Consider the following 24856-nt stretch of genomic DNA (forward strand, 5'->3'; position numbering starts at 1 on the left):
AAGGCGCATGCGCTCTCTACCGCACGCTTATTATACCGGATTTGAATAGGCACCTACCACTTCAGGCAGAAGGGGAGCCCTTCTTCCAAAGAGACAAAGAGTCCGCCTCTCTTTACCTTCTTCTTGTGAAAAGAATCACAAAGAGGACATCAAATATCACTTTAAACGTGATATATAAGTTCTCAAACCTCAATAGCTTTAGTGTTTCCGAAATATCTCCTTCCTTGATGAACATGGGTCTGCATATTCCCCTCTTCCACTCATACTGGTATGTTCTGAACGAGGTCACGTGGTGAGGAAGATGGCTGCTCCCTGAAATGGCCGGGAGTTGCGGGTGCAGCTACTGCCGGGTGAGCTGCCGGGTGAGGGCTTAAGGAGGTGGGTTGGGGGACTCAGGTTCTGACAGGTACATGGGGTCAGGCGGATCCTCTCTTCTGGATGTCCGGGGTGGGAGGAAAAAGGGTTGGGAGGGGTCAGGCCCTGAATCGGCGTTTTCCTCGTGAGAGATCCCACCTTTCGAGAATCGGGGGCTGAGTAGAAGCTGGTTTCCGAGGGTCTCCTTTGCCGGATCCCCCCCTTTTTCCCCCTGAGAGGGCCCATCTTTAAATACGTCTATCCGCTTGGGAGAGAGGAGGAAGAATCCCGGCCTTGAACCTATGTGATTGTTGTGCTCCTTCTTTCCCAGTCCCTTTAGACTGTGAACTCCTTGAGGGCAGGGACCACCTTTTTGCCTCTCACCCATAGCTTTGCACTTATTTGATATATAATAGATTTTTAAGAAATGCCGCCTGTTGATTGATCCTCCATCGAATCCCATCCACTCTGGCGGGGGCAGTCCTGAGGAATCCAGTCTCTGGGGATTCCATCTTCAAGAGATTCAGCTGCTCCTCTGTCTCTGCTATCCGGCCCCTGGGGAAAGAGAGTGGGAGTCTCCTTTTTGAGTGGACTGAGCGGGTACCACTTCTGGGTATTCCATCTTTCCCGACCCCCTTCGATTGTGGAAGGGAAATCCTTTTCTTTCCTTCCGATGTCAGCCCGCAGTGGGGGGTGGTTGATCCCTTGGAGACCCAGGAGTCCTTATTTTCTGCCACTCCCTCCCTCCAATTTAAGTGTTTATTAAGTGCCTACAACGTACCGAACACTGTGCTGGAGATGCAAAGAAAAGCTAAAAAAAATTTTTTTTTTGTTCTTGCCCCCTGAGAGCTCAGAATCTCAGTTAACTAGTCAGTCACCTAGTATTCGTTAAGCACCTGCTATATTCCAGGCACCGCGGGGGGGGGGGGGGGGGGATACAAAGGCAATCCCTGCTCTAAAGGAGTTTCCTGTTTAATTAAGGAGATGACATGCAAACAGCTATGTACAAATAAGCTATATACAGGATAAGTTTAAGATAGTTTCAGAAGAAGGCACTGAGATAAAGGAGATCTGGGAAAAACTTCTGGCAGAAGGTGAGACTTTAGCTGAGACTTGAGGGAAGCCAGGATGGGGATAAGGAAGGAAAGAATTCCATGTGTGGGACAACAGATGAAAATGTTTGGGAGTTGGGAGAGGGAATGTGCTGAGTTAGGAACAACAAGGACAACAGTGTTACTGTATCACTGTGTAGTCATTGTGAGAGGCAGGCTGATGATAAACAGAGGTGTTGTCATATTCAAATAGAAATGGTATGTTGACTTAGAAAACCACAAATTGACATTATCTTTGTTGTATTGTACCTTTATTTATTTTGTAAAACATTTCCCAAGTGCATTCTAATCTAGTTCAGGCTGACCTCGAGTTTTGGTCCAGTTTTATACCGCTGGTATCCAGGACACTGGTAGTGAAGAGGCTGGTTTTGTGAATTTGAGCAAGTTACTTCCCCTTCACAAGTCACAGTTTCTGCATTTGTAAAGAGAAGGGTTTCTACCAGATCAAGTGTTCTTAACATTTTTTTGTATGTCCTAGACTCCTTTGGCAATACCTGTGGACCCCTTCTCAGAATGTTTTTAAATGCTTAAAGTAAAATAGATAGAATTCCGAAGGAAACCAATTATGTTGAAATATAGTTGTCAAAATAATTTTAAAACCAATTATGTATGTATATGTATACAGATGTGTATATGTATACCTTTTTACATGCATGCATGCATACATAAATACACACTAAGTTGATACACCCCATTTTAAGAAGACCTGCACTAATGTACTAGATGGTCATTAAACTCCTTGCCAGTTCTCCAAGAACTCCCAGACAGCATCATAGGCCCACGCCTGTGATCACTGGTCTCTTTGAAGTTGACTGGGTCTTTTTTATGCTTTTACATGCCCAGACAACTGTCTTCCCTTCTGTTAAACCAATGAATCTTTTAGAGGGAGGTTGTCGTGAAACCTGGCATCACCTGTTTCTTAATAGTATCAAAGCTGGCACACACACATCCCGCCCTTCAATCCCATTTTTCTCATAGTGAGAAGGTGTCATGAAATCTGATACCACTTATTTATTCCCCAGTATTGATGTCAAAGTAAAGCCTTCTTCTGTTGCTATCTTGGGGGAGAAGGGGGGGGGCAGGTGTCTTTGTCTGTGTATGGCCTCTCAGGACACGTTTCTCCCACCTTGCAATGTTTATTTCATTTATATGTCACTGACATCTTTGATACATTACCATCAACACAGATTGCAGCCTACTTTGTCTTTTCAGCAAGTCCCCCAAGACCCGGGGAGGTGGGGCTGGTGGTGGTTAATTGCCTTGACCATGGCCACCCAAGTAGTAGAGAGTATCAGAGTTGAGACTTGAACCCAGATCTTCCTGACTCCCAATCCAGTACTCTGTCCATGTACCATATTGCCTCCCTTAAAAAATGATGGGTTCTTGGGGCAGCTAGGTGGCATAGTGGAAAGAACTCTGGCCTTGGAATAAGGAGGACCTGAGTTCAAATCTGGCCTCGGACACTTACTAGCTGTGTGACCGTGGGCAAGTCACTTAGCCCCGACTGCCTCACAAAAAGAAGAAAAAGAAATGATGGGTTCTTCAAGTTCCAGAGTAGAGCACAGGCTCTCAACAGGCCCTTTTTGTGCTTTAAATGCAGACTGACAAGCTGGCTGAGTGTCTGTCTAACAACCAGCTGTTGTAGTTAAGTTCAGAGAGGGTTTATTATGAAAGGTTTAGCCATCACATGGTGAATTTGTTTTAGTCAGCTGAACTCTTTAAACCATCGTCCAAGGCATGGAAAAGTTAGGAAATCATGGATCTTTGTAGTGTAATGAGTCTGAGTAGTTTGGGGGAGAGGACAGGTGGAAAGGGAGCATGTTGTTTATTGAAAGAGCCCTCCCTTGACTGAGGGTCAGGAGACATGGCTTCGAGTCCCAAGTCAGCCTCTGACCCACCATATAGCTTTGGGGAAATCACTGTTTCCTTGTCTGTAAAATGGGGAGTAAATGCTCACATTACAGCAGTTGTGGGCTGTTGAATGTTAGTCAGTCAGCAAGCGTTTATTAGATACTTTCTATGTGCCAGGGACTGTGCTGGGGATACAAAAAAAGTGCAACAAAAAAAAAATTCCTTGCTCTTAATCAGCTCACAGTCTAACAGGGGAGCCAACATGCAAATAACAATGGATAAAAAAAATATATACAGGATAAGTTGGTGATAGTCTCAGAGGGAGGACTTGTAGAAAGCAGTGGGGATAGCCAGTGTTAATACATAGACATGGGAAATGGGGTGTCCTATGCTAGGCACTAGGGACAAGTAGGTGAGTGTAGCTGGGTTGTGGAGTGAATAGAGGGGAGTAAAGCATAAAAAGACTAGAAACATAGGAAAGGCCAGGTTGTGAATAGCTTTAACTGGAGGTAATAGGAAGGCCCTGAAGTTTATCAAATGAGGAGGGGGTAAAATGGCGAGATCTACACTTTGGGGAAATTGATTAGTGGAGGGTGGATCTGAGAGCAATTAGAAGGCTATTGCAATAGTCCAGATTAGAAGTAATTAGTGCCTAAACTAAGGTGGGTTTTATGAATGGAGAGGAGATATATAGGAGAACTGTGAAGGTAGATTCTTTGAGGTTGGGCTATGTGGGGTGAGTGAGGAGTTGAAGTTGGGACTTGGGTGAATGGGAGGATGGTGGCACCCTTGACAGTATCAGAGGAGGGGTAAGTTTGGGGGGAATGATAACTGGTTTGGACATACTGGGTTTTAGATGCTTAGGGCACATCCCAAAAGGCAGTTAATGCTGTAGGTTTGAACTGGAACTCAGTAGAGAGAGCAGGGCTAGAACTGTAGATCTGGGAATCATCTATAGAGCTGACAATGAAACTGATGGGAGCTGATGAAATCAAAGAGGGAGACAGTATGGAGCTCTCAAATAGAAGCAGTACATAAGGATCCCTGCAGGCCACATACTGACTTCTTATCTATGTTTTACTGTATTTTTATTTTGTTAAGTATTCCCCAATTGCATTTTAATCTGATCACTTGAAATCTCAGGCAATTTCCCTGTCTGTAAAATTGGGATAATAGCACCTACCTCACAGGGTTGTTGTGTAGATCAAACTATATAATATATGGAATTATGAGCTATTTTTATCTGCAGCTTCTAATTATAGAAAGTTGTGTTGGTCAGCAGTGGGGAACCTGGGGCCCTAAGACCACATGTGGCCTTCTAAATCCTTAAGGGCGGCCTTCTGACTGAATCCATATTTTACAGAACCAGAATTTAGAAGGTTGAAATAATTTCAGGATATTTGAGCCTGGAGAAAAGAAGACTGAGGATCAGATGTCTGACGATTACTCCCAGGGCTATATGCACCCAGTTGTATGGTCTCTCCTGAGCCTTAGTCCCACATCATCAGCTGCCTGTTGTCCATATCTAACTGGTTCTCTCCTAGATATCTCTAACCGAACATGTCCAGAATAGAACTCATTTTCTTTCTCCCCAAACCTATCCCACTTCCAAACTGCCTTCATTTTGTCCGGGGCAGCACCATCCTTCTAGATACCAAGCTTCCCAACCTTGGAGTCGTCCTGGGTGCCACACTTTCCCTTCCCCTCACCAATCAATTGACAAGTCTTGTCGATGCTCCCTCTCATATCTCTCCTTCCTCTTACTTATGTAGCCACCACCCTCATGAGGGACCCCATTCTCTCTTGCCTGGACAATAGCCAGGATTCTCATTGGTCTCCCTGTGCCCCTTCTCTCCCCTCTCTAGTCCGTGCTCCATGCAGCTGTCACAGAGAGATTCCTAAGGCACAGGACAGACCAGGCCACTCCACTGCCTCTCTCTTGCTCCTAGGAGAAAATGCGAATGCTGCTTTTTGGCATTTAAAGTGTTTCATAAGTTGTCTTCAGTCAGCCTTTCTGGGCTAATTTATTACACAGTATTTCTCTTTATTCTTTATTCTAACCAAACTGATCATCTTGGTTTGTTTTCTAAATACATTATAGTCCATCCCCCATCTCCGTGCCTTCGTGCAGGCTGTCCCTGGGCCTGGGATGCATTCCCTCTTCACCTCTGCCTCCTGGAATCCCTGGCTTTCAACAAACTTCAGCTTGAGCACCACCTCCTACATGAGGGGTTTTCTGATTCCCCCTAGCTCTTTGTTTCTTCTATAAATTACTACTACTAATAATAACAGCTAAGATTTATATAGCACTTACTATGTGCCAGGCACTATTCTAAGTGCCTTATAATTATCATGTCATTTGGTCCTCACAACGACCCTGGGAGGTAGGTGCTATTATTATCACCCCCATTTTACACATGGAGAAACTGAGGCAAACCAAGGCTAAGTGACTGGCCCTGGTTCACACAGCTAGTAAGTATCTAAGGCCATATTTGAACTCAGGTCTTCCTGACCCCAGGCCTGACGCTATCTACTGCACCACCTAAGCTGCCTCTTTTCTGTATGTTGTATTTCTATCCCCTCCTCCTAATGGATGGCAGAACTAGGAGCAGTGGGCAGAAATGGCAGAGAGGCAGATTTAGGTTTTATTAAAGAAAAACCTTCCTAACAGAGCAGTCCAGAGGTCAGATGAGCTGGTTTGGGAGATTTGGGTTGCCTGAGTGGAGGTTGGAGTGTTGGATGGCCATTCATTAATGTGGAGGTTGGGTGGCCTTTTATTAAGGATGTTTTAGTGGGCCTTGTTCAAAATTGGGTGGACTTGGATGCCCTGTGAGGTCAAACAGAACAAATGGAGCTCCTGAGCTTCTGGGGTTCTGTGTGAAAGATCCTCCTACGTGTGCCTTTAACTTGAGCTCTTTTCCCCTGTAGGACCCAAGCCCACAAGTCACCTTGGCTGGCCTGGCAGAAACCTTTGGACTTCAGGCACCATGGTAACAGAGAAGGAAGTGGAGGCCATCGGGCAGACCCTTGTGGATCCCAAGCAGCCCCTGCAGGCCCGTTTCCGAGCCCTGTTCACCCTTCGGGGGCTGGGTGGGCCTGGGGCCATTTCTTGGATCAGCCAGGCCTTCGGGGATGAGTCAGCCCTACTGAAGCATGAGTTGGCCTACTGCCTGGGCCAGATGCAGGACGCTAGAGCCATCCCTGTGTTAGTCGAGGTACTGAAGGACACCAGCCAGGAGCCTATGGTGCGGCATGAGGCTGGTGAGTGAGATGAGGCTTGTGGATACTGCCCATTCCTTCGCCTTGTTTCCTTGTAGTAGTACTCCCGTACATTGCAGGTAGGAGCCAGTGTTAACAACAACACATCTTTATTAAGCCCCTGCTGTTGTAGAACACTGTACTGGAGCACCAGGAGAGCCATGGAAGTGGTTCCTGTCCTCACCAAGCTAGGTGAGCTGCTGTGAGTTGAAGGATCCTAGCAGCCAGGGCCATCATGGATTGGAGTTAGGTTTTCAGGAATGTGTAGGAATTCAGTAGGCAGAGAAGGAGGAGAAGGCATTCCTGGCAGTGGTGTGAGCAAAGGCACACAGGTGGGAAAGTGCAAAGACTAGTCCTGTTTGGCCTAAATATGGAGGAATAATGGGAGAGAAGGCTGGAAAGGGAGAGTGGCATCAGGTTGTGGAGGACCTTAGATGCCAGGCAAACAAGTTTAAACTTTACCCAGGAGACGGTAGGAAAACCTGAAGGATTTCAGGCATAAGGAAAGCATATGCAAAGGTTAGAAGACAGGCGTGAACCTGCACTGGCCCGGGAGTCAGAAGATCTTCCTTCCCTTCTTCCTTCCTTCCTTCCTTCCTTCCTTCGTTTTCTTTCTTTTTTCTTTCTTTCCTTCTTTTTCTTTCGTCCTTCCTTCCTTTCTTTCCTTTTCCTTTCTTTCCTTCTTTCCTCATTTTCCTCTTCTGTAACATGAAGTGGCTGGCCTGGTTGATTGCTAAGGTTCTTCCCAGCCCTGACCTTCTGTGCTCAGGAGTCCATTCCAGCTCAGAGTATTCTTTGTGCAAAGGACTCTCCCAGCTTTGACAACCTCTGGCCATTTTTCTCTTTCAGGAGAGGCTCTTGGAGCCATCGGCAACCCCGAAGTGTTGGAACTCCTGAAGGAATATGCCAAGGATCCTGTCATCGAGGTAACGTAATACTCTTTTTTTTCCCCCATGTGGCTGCCAGGTCTCATGTTATTTAGTGAGCCCCGGTGGGGAGGATAGCGTAGGATGATAGGATTTAGAGCTGGGGCAGAGTAGAGAGAGGGGGGCAATAGAAACTCAAGCTAGAAAGGTTGAATGTTATTAGATTGTGGAGGGTTTGGAATGTTGGGCAGAGGCACTGAAGATCCATGGACTAGCCCCCTCACTGTATTTTCTTTTTTAAAATTTATGCTTTGTTAACATTGCTTTCCCTTCCCACTCTCCACTATCTTCTCTTGAAACAAGGAAGTACAGTTAAGTAAAACAAACCAACGCCACATGTGTTATTGGATGCCCACATTCACATCTGTAGAGCTCCACTGCCCTGACAAAAAGAGGGAGACTCCTGGAGTCAAGATTGTCTTTGTGGTCATTTTGTGGGACTGCTTACTTTGGCTTACTTCCCTCTGCATCACATCATGCGAGTTTTACCAAGCTTCTCAGATTTGTCTTTTCTTACAGAGCAAATGTGCAATTACATTTCTATGCTACAGGTTGTTCAGTTAGCCCCAGCTGAGGGCTGCCCACATTTCAGTTCTGGGGTTCCTGTTTCCATAAAAAGGGCTGCTGTATATATCACAGCCCCTTCATTTTACAGATGTTTTAGCAATGCTGGGAAATCCCCCCACAACCCCGACCCTCTCCAACCCCCAGCATTCAGGTTCCCTCTCCCAGTCATGATCTTAAAATAGGGAGGCACTTAAAATATCATTTAATCCTGCCCTTGCCACCATTTTGGAAGTGAGCAAACTGGAGCCCCTAGAGAGAGAAAATGAGCTGCTTGATGCCATAGAGCAGCGCATGGCAGAGCTGGGACGGAAACCCAGGCCTAGTCGCCAGCTCCTAGGCCTTGACTCTTCTCTCTCCTCCGAGTGTGCCGTCACCTCCCTCCCCTGCGCAGGGCCCGTCAGGAGTCCGCAGGAGCATCATGCCTGCTCTGCCACGTCTAAACTCCTCTGTCCGGTGTCCAGGGCATCTATAACTCAGCGTCAGACGGATCTGCTGCTGCTCTCATCACACAGCGTTCCCACCTCTAATTCCCAACCCTATAATTTGGATATTTCTAAAATGCTTTTAAGATTTGTAAAACTTTCCTTACAGTGACCTTGGGACGTAGGCATTGCCAATATTAGCATCCTCATTCTACAGATGAGGACGCAGGCTCAGAGAGGTGAAGTAACTAACCCTTGGTCACACAGCTGCTAAATTTCAGAGCCCACCCTTGCCCTGTGGTCCTCAGACCCAGATCCAGCGCCACTTCCTCTCTCTTTGGGCCAGACCAGAGCTTGGGCTTTGTTGCTGCAGCAAGGTCCCTGTAAGTGAGGCTGGGCTAGGGGATTGAGGAGGTCCTGGAGGCTTCTCAGTGTTCTTTCACTGTCCTCAGGTGGCAGAGACATGCCAGCTGGCAGTGCGACGGCTGGAGTGGCTGCAGCAGAATGGAGGGGAGCCCACAGGTAGCCCCTACTTGTCTGTGGACCCGGCCCCGCCAGCTGAGGAGAAGGACGTGGGGCGTCTTCGGACCATGCTGCTGGATGAGTCACGCCCGCTCTTTGACCGCTATCAGGCCATGTTTGCTCTGCGAAATGCTGGGGGCAAGGAGGCCGCACTGGCCCTTGCAGATGGTGAGGAGGAACCCTAGGGTGAGATGGGGGGCTGGGGACAGTGACATGTCCATAGCTCAGCTTTTACTCTCCCAGCACTCTAATTTGTATATTTAGTCCACGGGTGACAAAAGCTGAGAGTGACATGATTTCTCCCCCGACTTGCTAGATGACCTTGGACCTTGGTTGTTTCATCTGTAAAATAAAGAATTATCCTTGTTCTTCTTTGTCTCCCAGGGATGTTCAGGGCATGAAATGAGGTACTAGGAGGGGAAAAATGTATTGGGAAAAAGGTCTTCTCTGGCCCCTATTAAGTCTCTCTCTTCTCCATTGACTCCTCCTGCCTCTTAAACCTCCTTTGGGAGGACTGACTCCTCCCCAGACCTATTTCTCACACACAATGAAATTCCCCTCTAGTTGACTCCTTCCTTAACCATCCCTCTCATCCTCCCCTTCTGACTCCCTGCCTAGGTTTACTTCCTTTCTCTTCCTCTTTCTTTAACCATCATCCTTCAAGGTGACTTCCTCTGTAACTATCAGCACTGTCTCTCCTAGACAATTCCTTAAGTCACTCATCCCTCAGGTAATGCCCTCTCCTTCTAACCGTGATTCCTTGGGTGGCTCCCTTACCCCTCGATCGACACCCCCCTCAAGATGGCCTCTCCCCCAATGTTCCTTCCCAGATGACTCCTACCTCCTATATATTCATCTTTCTTCCTACTCTCTTCCTTGGGTGATTTTCTCCCCATCTGATCAGCTTCCTCTCCTGATTCTTGCCTCCAGGTCTGTGCTGTGGCAGTGCTCTGTTCCGCCATGAAGTGGGCTATGTGTTGGGCCAGCTACAGCATGAGGCCTGCATACCCCAGCTTACAGCTGCCCTAGCCAGCCAAGCCGAGAACCCTATGGTGCGACACGAGTGTGCTGAAGCCTTGGGCTCTATTGCCCACCCCGACTGTCTGGCAGCCCTTCGGGCCCACGCAGCTGATGCGGAGCGTGTAGTGCGTGAGAGCTGTGAGGTGGCCCTGGATATGTATGCCTATGAGAATGGGCCTGAATTTCAATATGCCAATGGCCTCAGCCAGCTTCACCAGCCCTCTCCTGTGCTGGATGGATTCTCCTGACTTTGTAAACCTACCGCTGCTGTGCTCTGGTAGCTTCTACCATCACCTGCTTTGGCCTCATCATTCCTGCTCCTGGGCCTACTTTGTCCTCTCACAAGAATGGCTACCCATTAGAATCAGCTGAAAGGGGCTGGAAACAGGAAATGACCTGGGTGGGTTGGAAGAGGTTAGGAACAATTGGGATCTTCTGGGAAGGGGACATCGATCTGTTGGGAGATGCCAGAATCTATTAGGAGCACAGCCAGTTCTTTGGGGAGCATATCTGCATCTGTTGGCATGAGATCAAGATCTCCTTCAAAAGGTGTTCGTCTCTATTGGGATAGGGGCTTTTGGGAGCAGTTTGGGATATTTTTGGGGACAGAAGAGAACAACTGGAACGGGTTCAGGGTCTTTTAAAAGGTGTTGGGATCTGTTGAGATAGGGCCTGTTGGGAGCACATTGTCATCTTTGGGATTCTCTATTGGGTAAATCTAATGGTAATAGGGGATCTAAGTTTACTGGGAGATATTGGGATTGTCAGTAAAACTAGGTTTATTGGGATCCCTTTGGAGAAGATCTGGAAGAGAATCTGGATTGGTTGGGGAAAAAGGCATATAGCTTTTTCACAGTTGAGACCTTCTGGAGGAAGGTCTTTCTGAGTTGCTGCTGTCCACCTAACCATAAGTTCCAGACCATCTGGGCAACTTGGAGAGGGAAACACACCCACATGTACTCCCTTTCCTACCATCTACTACCTGTCTGGAAGGGAAATCTTCCTGGGCATAAATAGTGCCTGCACAGTTAGATGATTGGGGTGGGAGTCTTTGAGGGGCATGGAAGAGGGTGGGTCACAAAGTGGGCAAAGTTCTTAAGTGACTTTTTCCCAGAGAAAGGAAAGCTGGGCTAGGGCCTGGGGGAGAGGTGAGAGCAGGAGGTCTGGGCTTGAGTCGCAGAGCACAAAGGCCATCTGAACCAAATATTAAATTATCTGAGAAAATCGTGTGAAGTGTCTGGGTGGGGTGAGGGTGACTGGGAGGGAAATGCTGAAGAGCCATGTCTCCATCCTGGGCTGGCTGGCATGAGGTCTGGCTTCTAGTTCCAACTAGTTCCAACCCTTCCACTCATTGCTAACGTGAGCTTTCCCTCTTGGGGCCTCCGATGACCATTGATGTTCCTTCTTGTTCCTTGAGTGGCTGATGATCACAATTAGGTCATTTGTTGTAAAGAACCCTAGACTAAAAATCAGGAGACCCGGGTTTGGTCCCTGTTCTGCCTTTAACTCATCATGAACAAGTATCTTCCCTCCTTGGTCTCAGTCTCCTCGTTTGTAAAAGGAAGGAGTTCAACAGGGTGATTTCTGAGGTCTCTTCTAGCTCTAATAATCTCTTATTGGAAAGAATCTGGGCTACTGTGTAGGACATAACACCTTCCTTGGGTTCCCTTAGCAGTCTTTTCACCATGCCTCCCTGCCCCAGATCCCAAGTCCCAAGACCAAGATTCTGTAGGGAAATAAAATGAAGCCTTGCCTGGGATGTAGTAGGATTCCCCATCCAATTTCCATTCCATACCCAGAAGGGGTAAGGGTGATTCCTTCTGAGATCCTAGTCATGTGGGGTACTGAGAGGAACCCTGGCCCAGGGGCCCAGAGATGTGGCTTCAGCCCCAGTTCTGCCACACTGAATGTCTGATCCCATGGCCTCTGTGCCCCACCACCCTCTTTCTGTCTCATCCTCCCACCCTTCCTCACAGTAATCTCCACAATCCTCTTAGTCCCTAAGACCCTTAATGCTTCCGCTGTCCGCCCTTGGGGGTTACTCCAGCACTGCCAGCCTCTTGGGCACCATGCCCCACATCCTGGCAGGCAGGCAGCAGCCTCCATCTATGAGGCCACCTTGCTGAAGGGCCAGGATGGTGGGGAGCTGGGGCCCTCGGCGCCTACTGGAAGAGGAGTCTGAGGACCAAACGAGGAAGACACCCCTCTTTGAGGACTACAGGCCACCTGCTCTCGATGCTGTGCGCCTGCCTAAGTATGTGCTATACCTGCTGCTTGCTGCCCTCATCGTTGTAGCTGTGGCCTATGCCATCGTTGGGCACCTCATCAAGGACCTCATGCATGACCTGGCTGGTGAGTCCTTTGGAGCCTACCTCCTCAGAGAGCCCTTCTGAAAACAAGACGGAAGCTGTTCCTTCAGATGCCCTCTACCCCCCCTACCCCCCCTCCAAGGCAGGGCTCAGATGAGGGGAATGGAGCTGGTGAATGCTAGCGGGCCTCCTCTGCAGCCCCTGGGGGGGGTGGCGGGGGGGGGGCAGAAGGGGAAGGCTCTGCCTTCGGACATCTTCCTCTCCCCTCAGTCTCCTTCCCCAGGGCAGGGCTCATTTGTGAATGAGATGGAGGTCACCTGGGGCAGTTAGCTTATGGTGTGGTGGTTGTCAGTTGTTTCAAGTATGATACTCCTTTTTTAATTTCCAAAAAACTCAGAACCTCACATTTTAAGACCCATACTGTTGAGAATATATATGACCCCAAAAAGACCCTATCATTAATGCTTTGAAGTGCATTTGCATATCAATCACAATAACATCTACAAACATTTGAACACTAGTAATACGTGTTTTCAAGATCTGTTATTCAGCCTGCAAAAGATCTGGTGTAGAAAAATGAACATTTGCTTTAGAGTTCAGAGTCCTGACTTTAAATCCTGGTTCTTCAGTTTACTGGCTGTGCGATGCCAAGAATTTAGAGTTAGAGTTAGTGTGATACTGTCTCTCAGCCTCAGTTTCCTTAGTTGTAAGATAATCATAATAATGCTTTTATTCTCTGCCTTGCTGTGTTGCAGTGAGGGTCAATCTGAGACAATATATGTAAAGCACTTTGTAAACAGACAAGCACCAGATTAATGTTGGTGTAAGGAGGGAAGAAGAAACTGATGAGGTGGACTTGGAAGGCGTCCTTCCCTGCCCTCCATCCTCTGGAGACTCGACAAGGGGGATGGCAGCAAGAAATGTTATTTTTCCTGACTCCCTTTCTCTCAGGGAGAACCTCAGCCAGGAGTCAGAAGAGCTAGGCTTGGGTCCTGGGTCTGTGTCTGAGCATAGGCATATTCCCTATTTTCTCTTGGTTTCTGCATCTGGAAAATGGGGGTGCTTCTCCTTGACTTTGCTGCCTATCTCCGAGGCTCTTGGTGAAGGCAGGAGGAGAAACTCAAGAGGAGGAAGGAGGTTGTCCTATCTGTATTCTGTGTGCAGATTGGGCCTTTGGGCCGAAGCCAGACCAGCCGGAGTCCCCAAGGGAGCTGCCCAAGAGCCTAGAAGGTGAAGACCTAGAGGAGCTGGATCTGGAGCTGGCCTTGACCTGGCGTGGGGAAGAGCTGACCATCTCACCAGAGGACACTCCAGCTGGGGACAGGGAGGTCCGGGAACCCCCCTGCTGGCCTCCCCGCCCTGCTCCTCGACGCCCCTCCATCATCACCTTCCAAGAGCCAGCGTCCCAGCGAAGGCTAGAGTAGAGAGAGCCAGGAGTGGAGGGGCCTCCCTGACTTCCTGGGGCTCAGTAGGGGCATGAGGTTGACAGGCAGCTAAGGCTGCCAGAAGGGCCGCAGATCAGTTAGCACTGAATGGAAAGAGGAAAGAGGGCGAAATCTCACTGGAACTGGACTGTTGTGAGACCTCCCTTTGTTTTTCTACCAAGTAGTGCACAGGCTGAGTTTGTAGAAATTGAATTCCCTTCCACCACTGGGCTGGCAAAAATCATAAAGTGTCAGCTGGAAGGGACCCTAGAGGTCATCTCATCTCCCTAACTGAACCAGGAAACCCCTCCCTAGCCATGTCCCCAATCCACACGGGGCTGCAAATCACTCTGTGCTGGTGGCTCTGCCCTTTTCAGCCTAAATGGTGATTAGGGGGCTTCACCCACAGAGAAGGAGGGAGCAGGCAGGCACGAGCCCAGCACACAGGACGGTTGCTGCTTTACGTGTATGGCTTTGAGGGAAGTAGGACCACCAGCAGCCAACGTTTTGTGGACTAGCAAAAATTTGCTAGAGGGAGATGCTGATGACTGGGAAACAATGCTCTATGGCATTCCCAAGTGGTCATTCTGTCTTTGCTTACAGGGAAAGGAGGCCATGCTTTCCATTGCTATATAGCTCTGATTGTGTTTTCTTTTTGGTTCAGACCTGGATTCATCGATAAGGGGCTCACATGGTGGAAATTCTCCTAATGGCAATTGGCAACCTATCTGTAATTTAAAAGTCTTAGAGCTACCTGGAAACACTAAGATGAACAGTTTGCATGTTTTAGAATTAGGGCTCAACTGAGGCCTTCCCAAGTAGAAGGCCTGCTCTCTATCACCACACCACACTGTCTCCCACAGCTGTGACTATTAAGAAGTTTGTCCTCACATTGAGCTGAAATTTACCTCCTTGTAATTTCTCCCTGGTTATCTTGAGTTCTGTGTTCTGGGTCCAAGCTTAGTAAATCAGTCCTCTTTTATATGACACCCCCTGAGAGGTCTGATGACTGTTATAAATCCCAAAGTAGAAACCATTGCCAAGGCAGAAAGCCCTGTCTCCCAAGTCTGAATGGCCCTTCACAGATCTCAGTTTCTTTGTTTCCTTCACTCCTAACCACCGCTGCAGCCTGTCTAGCAGTGGTGATCTGAGCCACAAAAGCCTCTGTTTTCAGTTGGAAATAGTTACATTTGGACATGGGTAGGGTGGAGGGAGTGGCAGGGCAACTTTCAGCATTCAAGATCTTCTGAATTGGGAGTTGGGGTCCTGAATTCAAATCCTGGCTGTGGTATTTACTACCCTGTGTCACCTTGGGCAAGTTCGTGCCTCAGTTTCTCTTTATGCAAAATGGAGTTGGACTCTGATTTCTCAGGTTATGTTTAGCTCTAATCTATTGAACCTGTGATCTCCTGGACTCCCGTTGTGCCCTTATGGTTCTCAGTTCAGTACTCTGTCCTGTTCTCTTATCATTTTGGAAGTGTGATTCTTATTTTCCCTGCCAGGTCAAGAGTTCCATGGGGATGCTGTCTTCTCTTGCCTCTCCTATAGAATAGCCAAGCATAGGGCTGGGCCCGAAGCAAAGCTTAGTGAAGACTCACTAAACTGTTGGGTTGAGGCAATTGGGCCACTGGGCTGCTAGCCTGAGGATAAGCTACTAGTCCCATCTCTGCCACTGACTCACTTTGTAATCTTCTGGAAATCCTTTGTCTTTTTTGATCCTCAGTTTTCCTTTTCTGTCAAATGAGAATAATAATTCCTGTGCTGCCAGCCTTCTAAGACTCTTAAGAGACAGCATGGTGTTGTGAAAGTGCATTGATTGGACTTTGAGTCAGAAGACCTGGGCTCGCATCCTGACCGTGACACCCTGTGAAATGAAGCAAATGACAGCCTGTCTGCGTATCAGTTTCTATAAAATGGGACCAGGAATGCCTGAACTATCTACCTCAAAGGGTGGTTGTGGGAAAAACAAATGCATTGTAAAATAGAAATGTGAGTTCTTAGATAAACTAATGGGTGTGAAGTACTTTGGACAGTATAAAACAGTCCGGATATGGGCCTATGTTGTTTCTCCCCGTCCTCCAGGGAACATCTGCACTAGTTCCTCGTCTCCATATTCCACTCACCACCATGCCTCAGTGGTTCTGTACTTTGGAAGCAAAAGGGAAGGGACAGGGAGAGAAGTTGATTACTTACTACCTTGACCTTCAGATCACGTGCCAGGGCTATGATTTCTCCTATGAAAGATGGGGTGGAGTCCACCTTCACCCAGGGCAGGGCCAAGGCTAACGGGCTAATGGATGACTCATAGGATCATAGGATTTTGAACTAAGAAAGACTTCCAAGATCACCTGGTCCGATTCCCTCTACCAGAAAACAAAAATGAGATTGGGAGAAGTTATGTGATTTGCCCTGTGTCATCTAGCCAATTAACAGCCTGAACCCAAACCTAGATTTGCTCTGCCACTGATTTGCTGTGTGACTTCGGGTAAATCGATTTCCCTCCCCGAGCTTCTGTTTTCTCTTGATCCTGTGATCTCTTGGGTCCTCTTAATATAAATCTGTGATTCCAAATCCAGTACTCTCTCCAGGTCACCCCTGGCTCATTCCTTCTCCCACCCTCCACAGGGCAGCACAGGAGACACCCTTTACAAGATTGAGGTTGAATTCCTTGCTGCTCCAACAGACTCTGTTCCTTCTCTCAGTGGGATTGTGCTCTTTCTTGGAACAGGGACACATTTAACCTCGTTCCCCACCTTCCAGCTCACGGGGAGGAGGGTAGGGGAGGCCCTCTGTGGGGGCACAGTCTCTTGTACACATGGGCACTGATATCCTACTGGTTGACAAAAGCATCTACTTTCCCTGCTTGTGGACATATTTATGTTATCTTCCGCCATAGTTGTAGAGGGGAAACTGAGGCTCCATCCATAGCTGGGAAAATGGCTGTGAGGGGCCCCATCCATTGGCCTTAGTAAGCAAGATCAAGGGAGGGTCTGAGAGCTTCCTCACAGCTCATCAGAGGCGTGGCCTAATCTGATGAGATGTTTACACACACGAAGGTCCCTAAATCTAAGGATGGAGAGGAGAATCTCTTTTTGAGGACCGGAGCTCCCTCAGTACCAGAGACTATGATAACCCGTTCTGAGCAGGGATCTTTGTTGACCTCAATTGCTCTAAGTCCTTGGCAGGGGCTGGGGTGCAAACTGTCCCCTTTTGCCCTTTGGTGAAGCCATCCATGCCTTCTGTGAGGCCCTCAGCTGCTTGTGCTGAGCGTTGAGCAGGGATAATGGATTCTCGCTTCCTGAGAATGGGGCTGAGTTAATTGTTACCTAAGTCCAGAGTCTCTCTACTCCCTTCATTTCCCCTGCTCCCCTCCTGTTAACCCTTTGTGTGTGGGTGAAGGATGGCACACAAGAACTGAAGCTCCCAGGAACGGTCTGACAAAGCCCTTCCAATGTGAAAGGACTGGCAGAATGATAGGGAAGTGGTCAACTGAGGATAGATGGGCTCTGTTCTTTGGTTACCCTGGAGCCCAGCCATCTAGGACCTCGAAGGCCACAGAGGGTTAAAGGGAGAAAGGTGCGGTCCCCTGAGCAGCTGGTAGGTGTGAGTGAGGAATGGGGCTTTCAGAGTCCAATAAGTGATCAGTCTCCTACCAACACTCCATCCACACACCCCCCAACCTCTGCCCCTTCCATATTCTCTTATCTGGGGTGGGGCCATTTCGGAGTCATCTCTCCAGCTCCCTTCTGCAGCAGTCAGTGCAGACAGAGACCAGACTCAAGGACCCCAGACACACTGACGAGCCACGGCTGCTTGGCCCCATGGAGCTCCTGGAGATCATCTTTGTGCTCTCTTCACTGTTGCTGTCATCAGTGGATGCCCAGGAAGGTGGGAGGTCAGGGATTGGGGAGAGGCAAGGACGGTGATACGCTGGGTAGGGGTTGGGAAACCACCCTCCCTTGTCTTGGTTCTGGGACTCCATCTCCCTATTTTCACCTGGAGAAATAGGTCCTGTGGAAGAGGGAGAAGACCAAGAGAGGAAAAGGGGGAATTGTCCCAGAGCCTGGCACAGAACCCCGCACCTTCTCACTGAAGCTCAGTCCGTCTCTCTTTCTCACTCTGTCCCTGGCAGTGATTGAGAGGACGCTGCAGCCCTGGCTGGTGGGTCTGACAGCTGTTGTGGTCTTCCTCTTCATCGTCTTCGTCCTCATGCTGGCCAATCGGTTTTGGTGTTCCAAGGAGAGGTGGGAAACCTTGCTCCCTGGACCTGGGGTCCCAGCTCCCTCTCTTCTTCCCCATGACTACCCCTCCTCTTTGTGACCTGGCCAGAGAGCCAGGCCAGTTGTATGGATGCCCCAGTCATATGAACCACAGACTCCTTGGCTGTGACCTTGAACCAATAATTTTCTCAGTTTATTAATCTGTGAAATGAGGGAATTGGGACTTCATCTTTAACTTCTAAGTTTATGGAATACTGGGGACTGAGCCTTAGCCTGAGAAAGTACCCATAGTGTGTGTGGGGGGGGGGTGAGGATGGGAGAGGAATCGGGTCAAGGAGAATCTCCAGACTCCCTTTTCTCCCCAGAAACCATGATGATGAGGAGGAAGAGCTTGAAAAGAACCAGTCAGATCTGAACCCCTATGAAAACATTCAAATGAGGTAAAGTGTACACTCATATCTTCATGTGTGCACACAGGTGTGTATGTGTGCGTCTTGTTTTGTTGTGGGCATTGGAATACTTCTGTGAAGTGATGTAGTATGGTCTAAAGAACCCCAGATTTGGAAATAGAAGACGTGTGACTCTCAGCCTTAGTTTCCTAACCTGTAAAATAGGGATAATAACATATTTGAACAAATGGCTTCAAGGTAGTTGGGAAGAAAGAACTTTGACCTCTTTGACACCGCAGAGATGGGAGCAGTTACTGTTACGTGTTGTTGCATGTGTGCATGTATATACGTGTGTCTTTGTCTTTGTGGCTCTGTCCAAATGCAAATTCTCAGGTGTACACCATATATTTGTGTGGCCTTAGGTGCACAAATGCATGGACAGACGTGCCCCTTTGTTGCATGGTATGCATGCTTATGTTGTGCATGGTTAGAATCATCTGTGTGAGGGCATATAGTACGTAGAGGGCAGACCTTGCAGTCAGGAAGACTTGGGTTCAGGTCCAACCTCCAACACGTACTAGCTCACTCACAGACAAGTCACTTAACTAGGTGTCACAGTGAATAGAACGCTGGACCTGGAGTCAAGAAGACCTGAGTTCAAATCTAGCCCCAGAAGCTTACTAACTCTATGACCCTGGGCAAATCATTTATCCTCTGTCTGCTTCAGTTTCCTCATCTGTCCTCATCTGTAAATAATAGCACCTCTCTCGCAGGGTTGTTGTGAGGATCAAATAAGATAATAATTGTAAAGCACTTAGCACAGTACTTGGCACATAGTAAGCACTATATAAATGTTTATCATCATCATCATCCCTTCAATGCCTAAAACAACTCAGATTTTTAAGTTATAGAGGAGTTGCCAATAGCCTCTGGAGTAAAGTAGAGGCAAGTTTTCACACCAGGAGTTCTTCACACTAATGAAATTACATGTCCACTCCACCCTAGTCCTGTGTGCATATGGGTGAGTCTGTGTGTTCTATGTGTGTCTGTCAGCTGTATATAGCCCCCAATGTCCTTTGCTGTACTTTCTAATGGTTTGGACAAAGAGATGGAGGCAGAGAGGAGAGAAGTAAGTCTGAGCAAAAAGCTTTGAGGCGGGGAAAAGCTGAGTTTGTGGAGAAAAGACGGACCAGGAGGGGGAGGCACCCAGTCTAGCTGGGGTGGAGAGGTTCTGCAGGGGAGCAGGAATGACAAGTTTGGAGAAGGAGGCGGGGACCAGACCGTGGAGGCCTCAAATGCCAGGCTAACGAGTTTAGACTTTTTCCTGTGGGCTATGGGAGCCATGAAAAGTTGTAGCTTCTGGATGAGTGTAGCCTCTCCTTTTTCCCTCTTCTCTACTTTGTCCAGAACCTTCTCCTACCTCTTTCCCTCTCGCTCACCTCCTTCCAAGAGGTACCTTTTAGGTGCCTAGACTACCAACTGGGACAAGGGTATCTTCACTTGGGCTGTAACTGGCCCAGTCGAGAGGTTCCTGGTTCCCATCTCCCTCCCTTCAAATAGACTGGCATTGAGACTGGTCATCCTTTCTCTAGGGGAGCATCCAAATCACCAGAGGAGAAGGGAGGCTACACCAATGGAGCCTTGGAACCAGATGAAAATGCCACTGCCAGCACAGATGTTAATAAATATACTGCCTTGTGAGGGAGACCCTCCCACCATGGAACCTTTGGGGTGGATGCCCTGATTTCTTCATGCTTGTCTCCCAAACTCCACCTCCAGCCTCTGGGCCCAAGGAATGATTCAGACTGTAATAAAAGAATCCTGTTAACCCAGGCCCTATTCCTTCTCTTCTCCCTCATCGGGAAACATGGCAGAACCAGGCTGTGATTCCTCCCCCTTCCTTTCCTCCCCTCCCCCCTGCAGATTAGTTTAAAAATAAAGAATTATTTGCTGCCCAGTGGCGGTTGATTCTTCTCTAACTGGTGATGAGGAACACAAGATCATAGATACAGAAGGGGCCTTAGAGGTCATCTGGTTCTACCTCTCATTTTCCAGATGAGGAAACAGAAGCTCAATGAGGTTAAGGAAAGGAGAATCCTGGAATGAGACTCAGAAGATCTGGGTCTGAATGCTACTGAGGCAGCTAGGTTGTGCAGTGGCTAGAAATGCTGGGCCTGGAGTCAGGAAGACTTGAGGTCAAATCCAACCTCAGACACTTGCTAGCTGTGTGACTTTAGGCAAGTCATTTAACCGCTGCCTGCCTCAGTTTCCTCATCTGTAAAATGGGAATAATAACAGCGCCCACTTCCCATGGTTATTATGAGGACCGAATGAGATGATAATTGTAAAGCACTTAGCACAGTGCTATAAATGACTGCTATTATTATTACTGACTCTGTGTGACCATTTGCAAATTACCTTTTTCTGGGCTTCAATTTCCTCATCTGGAAATTAATTGTTGACCTAGATGATATCTTAAGTCACTTCCTGTACCCCCTGCCCTCTTCTTGAATAGTTGCCTGAGTTGCCTACTCCCTAATTTCATTTTGCCACAATCTGGTTTCTCAATAACTGCTGCCTCCTCCCCATTCGCTTAGTGGTCCTGTGGCTAGGTATGACATTAGCTAGGCATGGTGGTAAGAGGATCCCTGTCCTGGGAGACTTGGTAGGCAAAGACTCAGATGTAGGAAACAACCGAAAAGCCTCATTCATGGGTCTTTTTGTGGGGAAAGGCATAAGTGAAAATTCTGAATTATAGGATTTTTCTTTTTTACTGAGGAAATGCAGCTGTATTGATTTCAAAACCATAGGAGAGTACTACCTGTCCTGTATTGCCAAGTAGAGGGTCTGCTTTGATGAACAGCAAATGCTTGTCAGGACAAGTCAAATCTCACTGTGACTCAGTTTCCTCCCTCACACAGCTTCTCAGTGCAAGTATGAGGAGACAAGAGCTGCCAGGAAGAGATTCAAATGCCTTCTCCCAGTATAAAGGGGTTATCACCACCCATCGTTTCTGTATCAGGGAGGCCTTGGTGAAGTGTCCACAAGTGTTCCACTGCCCATGTTCTGTTTACATTATTATTACAGCTTCGCTTCCCTGGACTTTGAATTGGTGGGGTAGAACAATGGTGTCATACCCAAATAGAAACAAATCTCTGCAGGCCACATATTGACTTAGAAAACCACAAATTAACATTATCTATGTTGTATTATATTTTTTATTCATTTTATTCAAGCTTGCTGCAGGGGCAGTTGGTGAGTTTGACACCTCAGCTTATATCACCTATTTATTCCAGGTTCTAAGCATCTATTTTTAATCACAGTTTTTGGAGAAAAAGCCAAACAAAAAATGTGTTGTTATCTGCTTTGAGGTGTAGTTGTCTTGTAGTGTAATGGAAAGAATCCTGGGCTAGAAATTAGGAGATCTAATGGTTCTGTTTGAGTCAACAATAGAACACTTTTCTAGTTTGCCCTTTCTCAGTTGAACATTCTTAGTCTTTAAACAAAAAAAATTAGCTCCTTAGAAACTGGGGAGTGTCAAAAAGAAAGAAAGAAAGAAAGAAAGAAAGAAAGAAAGAAAGAAAGAAAGAAAGAAATCAGGACACCTGGCTACAACTCCTACTTTTGCACTAACTTACTGAATGACCTTGGGACATGTCCCTTTTCTCTCTAAGCTTCAGTTTCCCCAACTGTACATTAAGTGGGTTGGACTTTATTCTCTAAACCAAAGAACCTCACATTTCTGAATTCTATGAGCTCTAGGGCTATTGTGCTTTTCCCTATCACTCTATCCAAGGTAGCTGGGTTTTCTGCTACGGCCAATATAATTTTTTTCTACTTGGTCTTTGTCAATCAACAAGCATTTAATAAATACTTACCAAATGCCAGGCACTATGCTAATTGCTGGATACAAAGAAAGGCAAAAGACGGGCCCTGCCCTCAGGGAACTCACATTCTAATGGAGAAGACAACATGTAAAGAATTAGGGATATACAAGTAGATTCAGGGTAAATGTGAGATAATCTCAGGTAGAAGGCACTAAGGAGAGTGAGAGAGGAGAGCATTTCTGGGAAGGGCTTCTTGCAGAAGGTAGGATTTCAGCTGTTGGACCTGCAGTCAGGAAAACCTGAGTTCAAATCCAGGCTCAGATGCTTACTGGCTGTGTGATCCTGGGCAGGTCATTTAACCTTTGCCCGTCTCAATTTCCTTATCTATAAAATGGTGATAATAAAAACACTTGCCTACTCAGGGTTGTTGTGAGGATAAAATGAGATATTTGTAAAGTGCTTTGCAAACCATCAAGTCCTATATAAATGCTAGCTAGTATTATTAAGGTAGTAACATACATGGAGAGGTAGGAAAGGATCAAGTTGTAAAGAGCTATAAAAGCCAAATAGAGAGGATTTTATATTTGATCCCGGGGGTAATTGGGAGCCACTGGAGTTTGTAGAGTAGGGAAGTGAGTGGTCAGATCTGCACTCTAGGAGAATCATCTTGGCAGCCAAGGAGGGTGAGTGGGGGGAGACCTGAAGGAAGCGGGTCAACCAAAAAGCTGTTGCAATAGTCCAAATGTGGAGTGATGGGAGAGGGGCAGTGTCAGAGGACAAAAAAGGGATGGAAATCATAAACATATAGTCCTCAGGCCTTGAATGGTTTGAGTCTTTCCCATTGAAATAGGGGCAGGGTGGGTGAGGGGCACATTTGTCCCCTTCAGTTTGGAAACTCCATTAAGTACTGGGGCCATGTTTTCCCTTTGCTCTGGGAGTTCCCAGATTTATTTTTAATTCCCATTCTCCTAGAAATTTCCACTCTCTCCCACCTCAGCCCTCCCCAAAACAGAGAGATAAGGGACCATATCTCCACTCATTTACCCTTTACCCTTCAATTAGTGATTGATAGACCTTGTTTGGGGGGTGGGATGAGGGGAAGTATGCCTAGATAGGTTTGTGGTTAATTAGCCTGATGGTTAGAGGTAGGTGATAATGAGGTGAGTGATCCTTTGGAATGTACTGAACTCTGACCTTAGCCCCAAACTGAGCCCCTCTCAGTACCTATTGAACCCTGACTCCACCCTTGGACAAGAGTCCTGGTACAAGAGGATCCCCTGGTTTAAGTCAAGGAGTCCAGTACTTTGCCTCCTGGTGTCCCGTGTGTGGGGACTGGAGATGGGGGAGAGATCCTGTTGTGGAGATCAGGGATGAAGGCTAGTAGATGCTCATGGGATGGGAGCACGATTATGACCAGGGCAGGAACTCCAGTAGGGGGAGAAGCTGGTGGCTAAAAGATGTTCTGTTCTTGTCATTGGAGTCCCTAGTGTGGCCACCAGAGGGTACTAGAGGCTTACAGCAGAGACTTAATTCTGGGCCAGATGAGGTTGGGAAAAAAAAAACCCTTTGGTTGAAGCAGAGTGTGGGGTTGTGATCCTTGTTCTTATGCAGATGCTTCTGTTGCAAGAAAACCCTGAGGAGTATAGATCTTAAGCTGGGAGGGGCCAGACAGATGATCCAGTCCAACCCCCCATTGTACAGGTGAGGAAATGGTGGTCCAGTGATGGATGCATGAGACATCCATTTACACACAGTAAGTGGAAAGGCTGGGATTAGGACGGGAGAGTCTCTGGATAAAAGCCTGACTCACTTTCCTCTACAGTGGGTGTGGAGACCCAAGCCCTGGGGTTCAGCCCTCTGTGAAAGAAAGTCCTTCTGCCAGTCCCTATGTCTCTCTCCCAGCCCCTTCTCCATCCCTGAACTGAATTGTCTCCCCCAGTGTTTCGAGGATAAACAGCTTGATGTATCTAGACAGAGCCTCTGACCCAGGGGTAAGGGGACATCCTGGTTCTGCCACTGATTTTCCTTCTCTTGCCAGTTTCCCCAGGGCATTGGACTATATCTCTTAGCTGCCTAGAGCTGCCCAAGAGTGTTATGGGTCCTCAGAAGGTGGTTCATTTCCCATCCCTGTAGATTTTCAAGAAGAAACTGGAGAATCATTTGTTGAGTATGGAGCATGAGCATATGAGTAAAGGGCATGCCTGTTGAGGTGCAGTTTGGATGACAGGACTGAGCTCTGAGTTCCAGTTCTGCCTTCCTGTATCCTTTGGTTCCTGCTGGCTCCAGACTAGATGTTGTACAGCCTAAAGGTCTTTCCATATCTGACATTCTAGGGTTCTAGAATTTGGGGGTGAGAACCCAAGAGTCCTGGACCCCAGTCATTCCATATTCTCTTAGCCTCATCTAGCCAGGAGCTTGGGGGTAAGGGCATAAGGGATAGATAGACCTTGCTCAGCAGAAGCAGACAATTCCCAGGGTCCCTCCCTCCATGCCCAGTTCCTTGTGGGCAGCCATGCCCATGATCCCTTCAAGTCCTCACCAAATCTCCATCTCCTTTATTCCTGTCAGATACAAAGATAAATCCTGGGGTTTTCATGATTGAGTCGATGGATGGTCTCATCTGAGCCTGGAGAGGAGGCGGGTCCATACCAGCCT

The 24856-nt window shown here is 47.6% G+C and overlaps 2 protein-coding genes across 5 annotated transcripts; both read left to right on the forward strand.

Annotated features, from left to right (window-relative positions):
* The first annotated feature begins 282 nt into the window (after positions 1-282).
* DOHH (deoxyhypusine hydroxylase) lies at positions 283-11560 on the forward strand. 3 transcript variants are annotated; one of them, XM_027851159.1, is made up of 5 exons: positions 283-350; positions 6246-6578; positions 7425-7501; positions 8943-9180; positions 9943-11560. In XM_027851159.1, the coding sequence occupies exons 2-5, from the start codon at positions 6305-6307 to the stop codon at positions 10278-10280; spliced, it is 927 nt and encodes a 308-aa protein (XP_027706960.1). In that variant the 5' UTR covers positions 283-350; positions 6246-6304; the 3' UTR covers positions 10281-11560. The 3 variants fall into 3 exon arrangements, with proteins under 3 accessions (XP_027706960.1, XP_027706962.1, XP_027706961.1); XM_027851161.1 differs by having other exon boundaries at positions 285-362; XM_027851160.1 differs by having other exon boundaries at positions 297-378.
* A 92-nt stretch (positions 11561-11652) lies between these two features.
* On the forward strand, positions 11653-18429 carry SMIM24 (small integral membrane protein 24). Of its 2 annotated transcripts, XM_027851162.1 has the most exons (5): positions 11653-12384; positions 14037-14038; positions 17493-17653; positions 17898-18009; positions 18351-18429. In XM_027851162.1, the coding sequence occupies exons 1-5, from the start codon at positions 12337-12339 to the stop codon at positions 18427-18429; spliced, it is 402 nt and encodes a 133-aa protein (XP_027706963.1). In that variant the 5' UTR covers positions 11653-12336. The 2 variants fall into 2 exon arrangements, with proteins under 2 accessions (XP_027706963.1, XP_027706964.1); XM_027851163.1 differs by lacking the exons at positions 17493-17653; positions 17898-18009; positions 18351-18429 and having other exon boundaries at positions 12354-12384; positions 13506-16469.
* Positions 18430-24856: the final 6427 nt, after the last annotated feature.

This window comes from Vombatus ursinus, unplaced genomic scaffold, assembly GCF_900497805.2.
Source record: "Vombatus ursinus unplaced genomic scaffold, bare-nosed wombat genome assembly UNPS02009173.1, whole genome shotgun sequence".
Lineage (NCBI taxonomy): Eukaryota > Metazoa > Chordata > Mammalia > Diprotodontia > Vombatidae > Vombatus > Vombatus ursinus.

What these genes read in the sequence shown, in the direction of transcription:
- DOHH (XM_027851159.1), top strand. Translation starts at nt 6,305, where the DNA reads ATGGTAACAGAGAAGGAAGTGGAGGCCATCGGGCAGACCCTTGTGGAT. An exon ending in TATGGTGCGGCATGAGGCTG is followed by an intron (nt 6,579 to 7,424) that starts GTGAGTGAGATG and finishes TTTCTCTTTCAG; the next exon opens with GAGAGGCTCTTGGAGCCATC. An exon ending in CGCACTGGCCCTTGCAGATG is followed by an intron (nt 9,181 to 9,942) that starts GTGAGGAGGAAC and finishes TCTTGCCTCCAG; the next exon opens with GTCTGTGCTGTGGCAGTGCT.
- SMIM24 (XM_027851162.1), top strand. Translation starts at nt 12,337, where the DNA reads ATGCCATCGTTGGGCACCTCATCAAGGACCTCATGCATGACCTGGCTG. An exon ending in ATCAGTGGATGCCCAGGAAG is followed by an intron (nt 17,654 to 17,897) that starts GTGGGAGGTCAG and finishes TGTCCCTGGCAG; the next exon opens with TGATTGAGAGGACGCTGCAG. An exon ending in TTTTGGTGTTCCAAGGAGAG is followed by an intron (nt 18,010 to 18,350) that starts GTGGGAAACCTT and finishes TTTTCTCCCCAG; the next exon opens with AAACCATGATGATGAGGAGG.